Source organism: Scyliorhinus torazame, chromosome 10, assembly GCF_047496885.1.
Source record: "Scyliorhinus torazame isolate Kashiwa2021f chromosome 10, sScyTor2.1, whole genome shotgun sequence".
NCBI lineage: Eukaryota > Metazoa > Chordata > Chondrichthyes > Carcharhiniformes > Scyliorhinidae > Scyliorhinus > Scyliorhinus torazame.
Genome location: NC_092716.1, coordinates 255,441,812 through 255,454,897, shown reverse-complemented (window position 1 = coordinate 255,454,897; position 13,086 = coordinate 255,441,812). Strand labels below are relative to the sequence as shown.

Below are 13,086 nucleotides of genomic sequence, written 5' to 3'. Positions count from 1 at the left end.
TTCCAATATTTTGCTGCTTTCAATTTTGGGCAAAGGAAGCTTTGGTTTGGGGATAAAATGTGGATAGACCAAAGGCAGATAACATGCAAAATCGTGAGAGGGCAGCCTTAATTTGTGACTTTTTCAATGCATGCAAGAAAATAATCAGTTATGATATTGTTTGTAGAACAAGGATAACGGAAGAAGTTACAAATGTTTTGGCAATTGGTACAGATCACGGTTCACTGTTTAAACTGCCTGTCTGCTTGACTGTAAATTCACAGGACAAAGTGCGGACGGAGAGCTACAGGGATTTCATGTACTGCAATCCACATATTTTCAAGGACAAGGTAAGTGAAAAATGAAATGAAATGAAAATCGCTTATTGTCACAAGTAGGCTTCAAATGAAGTGACTGTGAAAAGCCCCTAGTCACCGCATTCCGGCGCCTGTTCGGGGAGGCTGGTACGGGAAGTGCAAGGCAACCAGCAGGCACTAACCGCAGTGTTTAGTTAGGGGCCTCCCGACTAGATGATCACTGGCCATAGAATTTGTCTGTGAAAGGATTTGATTCAGTAGTGCCGGAGTTTATTACGTGTGGATATTTTTCCAGAGAGTAGAGAGACTGGTGTGTGCTGATAACACAAGTACAGATCATTGTTGTCATTGTGCTGTACAGTATCCCATGGCTGTTATCTACGACGTATAATGGGACAGATGGGGAAAGCAATTTTGAGTTGTGTATTTGCACCTTGCTTATAGGACCTGGAAAGTACTTCGAAACGTGGGAATGTGCAGGACGGCAGTCCACCTGCCTGATCGAAAATGGAAAGCACGCTATGCTCCCACCTCGGATACTTTGTTTTGCTAGAAGACCCTTCAGTTTCCTCTTGCAAACACTGCTTCCCCACCTCTCTCCAGTCTCACATGAGCCACTCTACACGGGAGGTGCTTAGATCTGAAGCCTCTGCCCACCTTCTCTTTACTCAGCTGGACTCTGCACTTCCTACGGTTAAAGTTATCTGCGTTCAGTTACCGATACTATTTTGAATCTTGAGATCTTCAATCAGCTCTGTCCTTTATCCAGTAATTGTCCAGAAGCGTTAACTTCCTCTGGACAATTGCGCTGGGCTGGGAACCATCTGACGGAAGGGATTTAAATCGTTGACTTCGGATAGTTTCGCTAGTTTTACCTTGAATGTTACTCTGAAAGAGTTGGGGGGGAAAAAAATCACTTCTAACTACAGAGTAACTATTTAAACACCCAGACTGTGCACACATATCGCCCCCCCCCCCCCCCCCCGAACTGACCCACCTCCTGACTTGCCCCTCCTCCCTCCTGCTGTGACCAGGGCCAACCTGAGTCCCCACCCTGACACTCCCGTTCCCAACCTGACCCGACACTCCCGCTCCCAACCTGACCCGACACTCCCGCTCCCAACCTGACCCGCCTGGTGCATCCTGGGCTGACCTGTGCCCCCCCCTCCCTCCCCCACACCCCATTGTCTGATTGCCTCCGTGCCCACTTCTTTGGCCAAGAGTCCGTCGTCCCCCTTGTTCCACAGATCCTTTCATGTGCTCCAACATTCTGCCTCCGAGTGGGCACCCCCGCCGGGACAATTGCCTGCCCTCGATCTTTTCATTGAGTACTAGCCGTCTTAATTTTCCTGCCCCCCTCACCCATTCCAACATTTCTCCTTCCGAACTTTCTGCTCTTCACTCCGTCAGGTCTCAGCTTTGACAAAGAGTCATCGGACTTGAAACATTAGCTCTTTTCTCTCCCTACAGATGCTACCAGACCTGCTGAGATTTTCCAGCATTTTTTTTTTGGTTTCAGATTCCAGCATCCACAGTAATTTGCTTTTATCCAGGTTGGACGAGACAGGGGCTTTGCAATTACACCGAGGGTCGCAAAGTCCGACGAGAGGGGCAATTCACTGGAGATTTCCGCTCTGAGGAAGTTAATATCGTTGGATAAGAAAATCTATCAATCTTGGATTTAAATTTTACCATTGATCTAATATCAATTGCTTTTAGTGAAGAGAATTCCAAAGTTTTACCGCCCATAGAATCATGGAATCCTTGCAGTGCAGAAGGAGGACATTTGGCCCATCGAGTCTGCACCAACCCTCCAAAAGAGCACCCTACCCAGGCCCACTCCTCTGTGCTTCCCCTGTAACCACGCGCACTGATCGTGGTCAACACCCCTAACCTGCACATCTTTGGACTGTGGGCGGAAACCGGAGCACCCGGAGGAAACCCACTGGGAGAACATGCAAACGGCTGGAATTGAACCCGGGACCCTGGCGCTGTGAGGCAGAGGTGCTGACCACTCTGCTACTGCACCGCCCTTGTGTGTTTCCTAATCTCACTCTTAACATTCCCGCCATGGCCCAAATTGTGTAGCATATTCCCTGTGGAGCTGAACCAGACCCCAGTCGATGGCTCTGAACTCGTGGTCCAATCCCTGGTCGAAGTGAGTAGGGCCCACGCGCTATACACTGAATTCATTGTCTCCTTGAAGAGGTCCACTCGATTTGTTAATGAGACGATCTTCTTTCTGCAAGGCCATAGAACATACAGTGCAGAAGGAGGCCATTTGACCCATCTAACCTGCACCGACCCACTTAAACCCTCACTTCCATCCTATCCCTGTAACCCAATAACCCCTCCTAAACTTTTTTGGCCACTAAGGGCAATTTATCATGGCCAATCCACCTAGCCTGCGCGTCTTTGGGCTGTGGGAGGAAACCGGAGCACCCGGAGGAAACCCACGCACACACTGGGAGAACGTGCAGACTCCGCACAGACAGTGACCCAGCGGCGAATCGAACCAGGGACCCTGGCGCTGTGAAACCACAGTGCTAACCACTGTGCTGCTATGATGACTCTTTATTGTCCCTAAATCTCATTCTCATTCTGGATGCTCTTTAATTCTTTATTCACTTTAGATTCATTTGTCTATAAATCCCAAAGGTTATCTATTTTTATTTTCATCCACTGGTTTCACGTCTTTGCATCGCCGATCCGCAAGCGTTATCTTTATGTCCAGTTAGCTCTGAAAGATGTCTTCTGGGGTGTTGCTGATGGCCGTCACCACTTCCTCAGCTTCTTACTTAGGGTGCCAGATGTCTGTTGCTCACTTGTTACCATTCCATCCTTGGAGTTGGTGGGACATCGTGTTGATTCTCTGAGCCGAACATTGGGAAACAGGGGAGGTGGTGGGGTAGTGGTCATGTCAGCGGACTAGTAACCTGGAGGCCCAGGGTCTGCGGACAGGAGTTCAAATCCCAGCACAGCAGCAGATGGAATTTCAATTCAGTTGATAAAACATCTAAAATTGAAAGCTGGCATCAGTAGTGAACATACGAACGAGGAGGGGGAGAAGACCATTCAGCCCCTCGAGCCTGCTCCGCCGCTTAACAAGGTCATGGCTGATCTGATACTATCTCACCCACCCCCGACAACCTGTCGCCCCCTTTGCTTACCAAGAATCTATCCACCTCGGAATTAAAAGTTTTCAAAGACTCTGCTCCCACCGCCTTTTCAGGAAGAGATCTCGACGGGCTCACGGCCCACTGAGAGAAAGAGTTTTGCTTCCATCTCCGTTTTAAATGGACGACTCCTTATTTTTAAGTTCCTAGTTTTGGATTCCCCCCACAAGAGGAAACATCCTCTCCACGTCCAGCTTGTCAAGGTTCCTCAGGATCTTACATGTTTCAATTGAGTCCTCTTTTACTCTTCTAGACTTCAGGGGATCAAGGCCTACCCTATCCAACCCTTCGTCATAAGACAACCCACCCAATGGCAGACATCAACTGTTGTAACAAAACATCGAATGACGTTTTAGGGAAGGAAATCTGCCGTCCTTACCCAGCCTGGCCTACATGTGGCTCCAGACCACCGTCATGTGGTTGACATTTAACTGCCCCCTGACCTGGCCTGGAGGCCACTCAGTTCCCTGGGCAGTTAGGGATGGGCAGCAAATGTTGGATTTGTCAGTAATGCCCATGAAAGAATCAATAAACAAAGTCGTTGTTTTTTTGCCACTGCCCAGAACAACCTCTGACTATCCAGTTATTTTCTCACACCGAACCCGAGTCCTTTTTCAACCCAAATCATGCCCATCGTCAAACCAGCTTTGCTCCACTTCCACAACATCACCCCATCCTCCTCCTCACTCCCAACATGACCTTACTGGCCCTGATGTTGGAACCAACTCTCGTCACCTCTTCGATTGATTTCCTTTGTGTTCCCCGTGCGGAACTCTTTTCCTGTGTGCTCCACAAACCCCCAACTCATTAAAAAACCCAGCACAGTCTGACTTGCAAACCTCAGCCACACTGGGTAGCCAACGATTAGAAATGCTCAGCAAAAATGAGCTGGAGATTGAGGTGCAGATCTCCATGCAGAGCCAAATCATAGAATTTGCAGAGCAGGAGGAGGCTGGTTGGCCCATCGAGTCTGTACCGGCCCTTAGAAAGAGCACCCTACTTAAGCCCACGCTTCCACCCTATCCCCGTAACCCAATATCCCCACTTAACCCTTTGGACACTAAAGGGCAATTTATCACGGCCAATCCACCTAACCTGCACATCTTTGGACTGTGGGAGGAAAGCGGAGCACCCAGAGGAAACCCACACAGACACGGGGAGAAAGTACAAACTCCACACAGACAGTCACCCAAGGCCGGAATTGAACCCGGGACCCTGGAGATGCGAGGCAGCAGTGCTAACTCACCGTGCCGCCCCAAATCAAGCTTTGCCACTTGGTGAACATTCTGAGCCGTCTGCAGTGTCCTTCAAAAGTAAGGCCACCAATTTACTTGCTGGATCAGAAAATGGGCACAATTGTGGAATGTGATTCGTAAAATACTCGTGAAAAGTTCTGGAATCCTGTGGCATAAAAGCAGAACTTGATTATTCAATTGCTGGGAGCCACTGGACTTAATTCTAAATAGACAAACATTGTGCAGCATCCCCAAGGCATGGTAGAAATCTTGGTATCCTCTGTCAGTGAAATGAAATTTGACTGATGCAGAAATCGTAAATCAGTGTGGCAACTTGGAAATGATTAACCTTATTTGAACATTCTATCAGGCCAGTGGGGATCCGTGTCCCTTTGAAGCCCAACTATGTTGTCACTAGTTTGAAGAAAAATAGTGAGGAGAAGGTGAGTCGGAAGCGCGACTCAACCAGATCAATACAAAGAACATTCTTTGATTTATTCTTGGGACATCAGCAACGATGGCAAAGCTCCATTTATTGTCCATGTCTCGTTGTCCCGATTTTAATGTTAAATGCAGTTTATGACCTGTATTGGTTATTTGATCACATTTATTCCAATCTCGAAAGACCAACAACTTTTTAAAACAAATCCCCGCAATGTCAACAGCGGGGAAACTGATTGAGAAGATTTCACTTTTTAAAACGTTTACTGTAACAAACAAATCAGAACCGACATAGTTCAAACATTAATTAACAGGCGAGCGATGCTTTGAAAAAGAAGTTCACTTTAAGTAGTCGATGCAATAAAGATACAAATTACTAATCCGCAAGCACCTGCATCACTCCTCGCACACATGTCGCAACACGGACGCTTCTGCAGTTCTCTAGCTTGGCTTCTGGCACTTTCCATTCAATTCATTCGGCCCTTGGGCGCATACACCAGCTGAGGTTTCCATTTGAGGTTCCCGGATAGAGTTAACACCGACGAGATCCATGTGTACAATTCTGGTCATGGTATAGTGCATAGAATTTACAGTGCCGCTGTTAGTTCCGATGATGTAGCTTTGCAGAGTTCCTTTTCATCCAGCCATCCAACAACACGTGGTTCCACGATCTGGGCCTCTGATACAACCTTTAAGCTCTTTCTCATGCTTGAGCTATTCACACCACTTTTGAGATTCAGTCCCTGTTATCTTGCTTATGCATCGCTTCCCCAAAACTCCCCAATGGCGGCACGGTAGCACAGTGTTTAGCACTGTTGCTTCACAGCACCAGGGACCTGGGTTCAATTCCTGGCTTGGATCACTGTCTGTGCGGAGTCTGCACGTTCTCCCCGTGTCTGCGTGGGTTTCCTCCGGGTGCTCCGGTTTCCTCCCACAAGTCCCAAAAGATGTGCTGTTAGGTGAATTGGACATTCTAAAGTCTCCCTCTGTGTACCCGAACAGGCGCCGGAATGTGGCGACGAGGGACTTTTCACAGTAACTTCATTGCAGTGTTAATGTAAGCCTACTTGTGACAATAATAAAGATTATAATTATTATTCTGGAATTCTATTTTTCTTCCTGCTGCCCTAGAGCAAACTGACTATTTTGTACAGAGTTTTGCTTACATCTCTGCGCACAAATTCTAGGCTCGGCAACGGGGCCTGTTGCAGCAGAACAACTGGAACCCGACACAAACCCAATTAGCTTTTATTAGTCTTTTATTTTTGTTTTCATCTCCATACCAATCTCAGCCAGGATTTAACTTCTCTAAAGTGACGTCAAAGCCAGGAAACTCTATTAACCACCATTTGCAAAATACTCCCCAGGTTCTCTTTGAACCTTCACAAAAGGATTTACAGGCTTTCCCCAGATTGCAAGGAACATCTCTCATACGGCACTAATTTAATATCTGTTTGTAGCTTTAGGGATTTCGAGGTATAAAAACCTTTTAATCTAGGTTCTGAATTCTTCATCCCTGACAATGGGGAGCTCAATTGTGCACCGTTGAAAGCATCCCATCAGGCTGCATCACAGCCTGGTATGGCAACTGCTCGGCCCAGGACCGCAAGAAACTTCAGAGAGTCGTGAACACCGCCCAGTCCATCACACAAACCTGCCCCCCATCCATTGACTCCATCTACACCTCCCGCTGCCTGGGGAAAGTGGGCAGCATAATCAAAGATCCCTCCCACCCGGCCTACTCACTCTTCCAAATTCTTCCATCGGGCAGGAGATGCAGAAGTCAGAGAACACGCATGAACAGACTCAAAAACAGCTCCCCCGCTGTCACCAGACTCCTAAACGACCCTCTTATGGACTGACCTCATTAACACTACACCCTGTATGCTTCATCCGATGCCAGTGCTTATGTAGTTACATTGTATATGTTGTGTTGCCCTATTATGTGTTTTATTTTATTCCCATGTACTTAATGATCTGTTGAGCTGTCGCAGAAAAATACTTTTCACTGTACCTCGGTACACATGACAATAAACAAAATCCAATCCAATCCAACCCAATCCATGACCTAACAGGATATGAATCAGCCGTATTGATGAATCCAGTTGAATGCCGTCAGCAAGATGTTAGTTATACTTAACAAAAAGTAGAGAAGAAAGCGTGGAAGTTTCTTATCCCCGGGAGCCCAGGTTCCCTCGATGCTAACAGCACAGCCAAAGTCTTTATTCTTCTGTCACTGAAGTGATGGTGAACTGTGTCTCAGAAGATCTACACCACAGAAGCAATGGGACTGTGCCAATAAAGCCTCTGGAGTTCTCAACCTTTATCCTTATCTTCGACATGCTCTGGATCCTTGTTAGGAAAAGTCTGAATTAACTCATTTTCATTGGCTAAGGCAGAGGGTCATTTGGTGTCACCCAAGCAGTGGTGTAGGCTGAAGTCATTCTCTTGTTTCTTGGGCATTCAGATGTTGTGTTCCTTTGTGAACAGATTGCGTGCAGTTATGCAAACAATTCTCTATTCCCTTGTCAATGAGTGGTTGATGAGATGAGGAGGGATTTCTTCTTTCAGAGGGGAGTGAATCTGTGCAACTCGTTACCACAGAGAGCTGCAGAGGCTGGGTCATTAAATATGTGCAAGGTTAAGATAGACAGATTTTTAATCAGTGAGGGAATCACGGGTTTTGGTGATGAAGCAGGAAAGTAGAGTTGAGGATTATCGTGCCAGATCAGCTGTGATCTCATTGAATGGCAGAGAGGACTCAGTGGGTCAAATGGCCTAATTCTGTTCCTATGTCTTAATGCCTTCGAATAAACCAGTGTCATGATTCACATAAACAGACCAGGCCATTCCCATGGATAACAAGACAATTAAAGGCAGATGTTATGGGCAGCATGGTGGCGCAGTGGTTAGCATTGCTGTCTCACGGCGCCGAGGTCCCAGGTTCGATCCCGGCTCTGGGTCACTGTCCGTGTGGAGTTTGCACATTCTCCCCATGTTTGCATGGGTTTCACCCCCACAACCCAAAGATGTGCAGCGTAGATGGATTGGCCACGCTAAATTGCCCCTTAATTGGAAAGAAATGAATTGGGTACTCTAAATTTATTTTTAAAAAGCAGATGTTATTCGAGCAGGACAGGAGGAAAGGATTTTTTGTTTTAAAGTATAGATGTTCTTCCACTATAGATATGGTTAATAGGATCAAGGTATTAGCAAATTCAAATTCAATAAATCCAATTCAAAGACAAGGGGATGGATTCCCCATTGCCCGATGCGTGATTGGGATTTCCTATGGGACGGAGATCATAGATCATATAATTTACAGTACGAAGTCTTACAACATCAGGTTAAAGTCCAACAAGTTTGTTTCGATGTCACTAGCTTTCGGAGCGCTGCTCCTTCCTCAGGTGAAGGAGCCTGAGGAAGGAGCCTCACCTGAGGAAGGAGCAGCGCTCCGAAAGCTAGTGACATCGAAACAAACCTGTTGGACTTTAACCTGGTGTTGTAAGACTTCGTACTGTGCTCACCCCAGTCCAACGCCGGCATCTCCATATAATTTACAGGGTAGAAGGAGGCCATTCGGCCCATCGAGTCTGCACCAGCTCTTGGAAAGAGCACCCTACCCAAGGTCCACACCTCCACCCTATCCCCGTAACCCAGTAACCCCACCCAACACTAAGGGCAATTTTGGACACTAAGGGTAATTGATCACGGCCAATCCACCTAACCTGCACATCTTTGGACTGTGGGAGGAAACCGGAGCACCCGGAGGAAACCCACGCAGACACGGGGAGAACGTGCAGACTCCGCACAGACAGTGACCCAAGCTGGGAATCGAACCTGGGACCCTGGCGCTGTGAAGCAATGGAGCATCCCCAGAAAAACGGGCACCAAACCTGTTGTGATGTTCCGATCCCCCTCTGGCAGCTTCAACGCACTACCCGCCCCCGCCGGCGGGAGGATGTTTCAATCCAATTAACCGCTGGAAGCCTGATTCACCATTCCCTGTTATGCACCAATCCCTACAGCGGGAAATCCATAGGATGGAATTGGTGCCCAGGTTTGCCCAAGTGTGGCCCTGATGCTGTGGGCCCCGCGGTGGGTCAAGGGGGTCAGTGCATAACTGAGGTGCCGTCCCAAACCCATCGGAACGCCCTCTACCCCCCCACAAAATGCAAATCCTGCCCCCCTGACATGTAGGGGCATCCTTCTCTACACCACCCCCCCACCACCAGAGCAAGAACACGTCACCCCTGCCTGAAATCTGAAGAGCAGTCCAGGCAATAGTGTGACAAATCGCACTTGCCCTTCCCTAACATCTGCCGCAGACAGAAGTGTTTAAAGCAGTAGTTGTTACAAGTGTCAGAAGCTTCCTCCGAAGCCAGTTACACTTGAAAAGGCTTCATCTCCTCTGACAGCCTTTGAAATGCAAAACTCCCATTCAACACAGATATACATTGCACTAGCCAGTGATTGACAGTTGTATTATTCCAGAGACAGGTGCTTGGTGGATTGTTTGTCTATATTTCCCTTCACACTTGAATGCATCTCAAGTACCTTGCTTTGATGTTAACCACAATGTTTATTAACACTCTTGCTATGACTGACAGCTACTCACCACATCAAAAGGAGCTCAATAGTTTCACTTCCTCTAATGCACATCAGAACTCACTTAGCTTGTCTCATAGAAGATAGAAGCAGGAGGAGGCCTTTTGGCCCTTCGAGCCTGCTCCACTATTCATCACGATCATAACTGATCATCAATAGCCTAATCCTGCTTTCTCCCCATAGTCTTTCATCCCATTTTCCCCAAGTGCTATATCTAGCCGCCTCTTGAATATATTCAAAGTTTTAGCATCAACCACTTCCTGTGGTAATGAATTCCACAGGCTCACCACTCTTTGGGTGAAGAAATGTTTCCTTATATCTGTTCGAAATGGTTTACCCTGAATCCTCAGACTGTGACCTCTGGTTCTAGACACACCCATCATTGGTAACATCTTCCCTGCATCTACCCTGTCTAGTCCTGTTAGAATTTTATAAGTCTCGATGAGATCCCCCCTCAATCTTCTGACTCCAGCGAGAACAATCCCAACATAGTCAACCTCTCCTCATATGACAGTCCCGCCATCCCTGGAATCACTCTGGTAAACCTTTGCTGCACTCCCTCGAGAGCAAGAACATCCTTCCTCCGAGAAGGAGACCAAAACTGCACACAATACTCCAGGTGTGGCCTCACCAAGGCCTGTACAATTGCAGCAACACATCCCTGCTCCTGTACTTGAAACCTCTCGCAATGAAGGCCAACATACCATTAGCCTTCTTTACTGCCTGCTGCACCTGCATGCTTACCTTCAGCGACTGGTGAACAAGGACACCCAGGTCCCGCTGCACACTCCCCTCTCCCAATTTACAACCATTCAGGTAATAATCTGCCTCCCTGTTTTTGATTCCAAAGTGAATAACCTCACACTTATCCAAATTATACTGCATCTGCCATTGATTTGCGCACTCGCCCAAACCTGTCCAGATTATGCTGTAGGATCCCTTTATCCTCGTCACAATTCACCCTCCCACCGAATTTGGTATCATCTGTAAACTTTGAGATGTTACATTTTGTTCCCTCATCCAAATCATTAATATATATTGTGAATAGCTGGGGTCCCAGCACCAATCCCTGTGGTACCCCACTGGTTACTGCCTGCCAATTTGAAAAGGACCCATTAATCCCTACTCTTTGTTTCCTCTCTGCCAACCTGTTTTCTATCCACCTCAATATATTTCCCCTAATCCCACGCGCTTTAATTTTGCACAATAATCTCTTATGCGGGACTTTGTCAAACGCCTTCTGAAAGTCCAAATATACCACATCGACTGGCTCCCCCTTGTCAACTGTACTGGTTACATCGTCAAAAGAATTCCAACAGATTTGTCAAGCATGATTTTCCCTTCATAAATCCATGCTGACTCTGACTGATCCTGCCACTGCTTTCTAAATGTTCCGCTATAAAGTCCTTGATAATGGATTCAAGCATTTCCCCACTACCGATGTTAGGCTTACTGGTCTATAATTCCCTGCTTTCTCTCTACCTCCCTTTTTGAATATCGGAGTAACGTGAGCTACCCTCCAAACTTCAGGGATAGTTCCAGAGTCTAGAATCCCGGAAGATGACCACCAATGCATCCACTATTTCCAGAGCCACTCTGGGATGCAGATTCTCAGGCCCTGGGGATTTATCCGCCTTCAATCCCATCAATTTTCCCAGCACCATTTCTGTTGATCTCCCTCAGTTCTTCCCTCTTACTAAACCTTTCATTCCCCAGCATTTCTGGTATCTGATTTGTGTCCTCTTGTGAAGACAGAACTAAAGTATATATTCAATTGCTCAGCCATTTCTTTGTCCCTTATTATGCATTCCCCTGTTTCTGTCTGTAGGAGGCCTACATTTCTCTTTACCAATCTCTTTCTCTTCACATATCTATAGAAACTCTTTGTGTCAGGCTTTATGTTCCCTGCAAGCTTCCTTTCGTTCTGTACTTTCCCCTTCTTAATCAATCCCTTCGTCCTTCTTTGATGAATTCTAAACTGCTCCCAATCCTCAGACCTATTATTTTTCTTGGCCAATCTGTATGCTTCTTCCTTGGATCGGTTACTATCGCTAATTTCCTTTGTAAGCCATGGATTGGCCCTCTTAGCCCCTTCGCTTTTGTGCCAGGCAGGAATGAACAGTTGCTGTAGTTCCTCCATGCGTTGCTTGAATGTTTGCCATTGTCTATCCACTGTCATCCCTTTAAGTAACTCTCCCCAACCTATCAAGGCCAACTCACGCCTCATATACTCATAGTTCCCTTTATTAAGATTCAGCACTCTAGTCTCCAAATCAACTAGTTCACTTTCCATCTTGATAAAAAATTCTAACATGTTATGGTCGCTCATCCCCAAGGGGTCCCTAACAGCCAGATTGGCAATGATTCCCTTCTCATTACACAGTACCCAGTCTGAGATGGCCTGCTCTCGAGTTGGTTCCTCCACATATTGGTCAAGAAAACCATCCCGTACACACTCCAGGAATTCCTCCTCTACGGCATTGTGGCTAATTTGATATGCCTGATCTATGTGAAGATTAAAATCACCCATGATCACTGATATTCCCTTATTACGTACATCACTAATTTTGTGTTTAATGCCATTCCCAACCTCACCACTGCAGTTTGGGTGTCTATATGGTCAGCACGGTAGCACAAGTGGATAGCACTATGGCTTCACAGTGCCAGGGTCCCAGGTTCGATTCCCCGCTGGGTCACTGTCTGTGCGGAGTCTGCACATCCTCCCCGTGTGTGCGTGGGTTTCCTCCGGGTGCTCCGGTTTCCTCCCACAGTCCAAAGACGTGCAGGTTAGGTGGATTGGCCGTGATAAATTGCCCTTAGTGACCAAAAAGATTAGGAGCGGTTATTGGGTTCCAGGGATAGGGTGGAAGTGAGGGCTTAAGTGGTGCAGACTCGATGGGCCGAATGGCCTCCTTCTGCACTGTATGTTCTATATATGACACCCATTAATGTTTTTTGCCCTTTGGTATTTCTCAATTCTACCCTTACAGATTCCACATTATCAGAGCTAATATCCTTTCTCACTGTTGTGTTTATTTCCTCTTTAACCAGCAGTGCAACGCCACCGCCTTTTCTTTTATGCCCGTTTATGTCTCAAATCAGTCCCTTTGCTTGCCTGCATTTCCAACAGGCTCCTGGATCCCACTCCACCCAGTCCCAGCCGAAACTCTCTCATTCTCCTTGCTGTTATTCAAACGAGGTCCTCCGACTTGCTCTCCCAATCCACTCCTGATCTCGATGCTCAGCATTTAACTACTGCTGCTCAGAACAGCATTTTCCAACATCACCGAGCGCTCTTTATCTGTGGTCATTGTTTCTCGTTCACCCCCT

The 13,086-nt window shown here is 47.0% G+C and overlaps 1 protein-coding gene across 3 annotated transcripts in view; it reads left to right on the top strand.

Annotated features, from left to right (window-relative positions):
* The window catches only part of prmt3 (protein arginine methyltransferase 3), a 306,241-nt gene that overhangs the window by 47,833 nt on the left and 245,322 nt on the right, over positions 1–13,086 (top strand). For all 3 annotated transcript variants that reach the window (XM_072466697.1, XM_072466696.1, XM_072466698.1), the window contains one exon: positions 264–329. In XM_072466697.1, the coding sequence (XP_072322798.1) occupies positions 264–329 (66 nt within the window). The remainder of the gene's footprint in view (positions 1–263; positions 330–13,086) is intronic.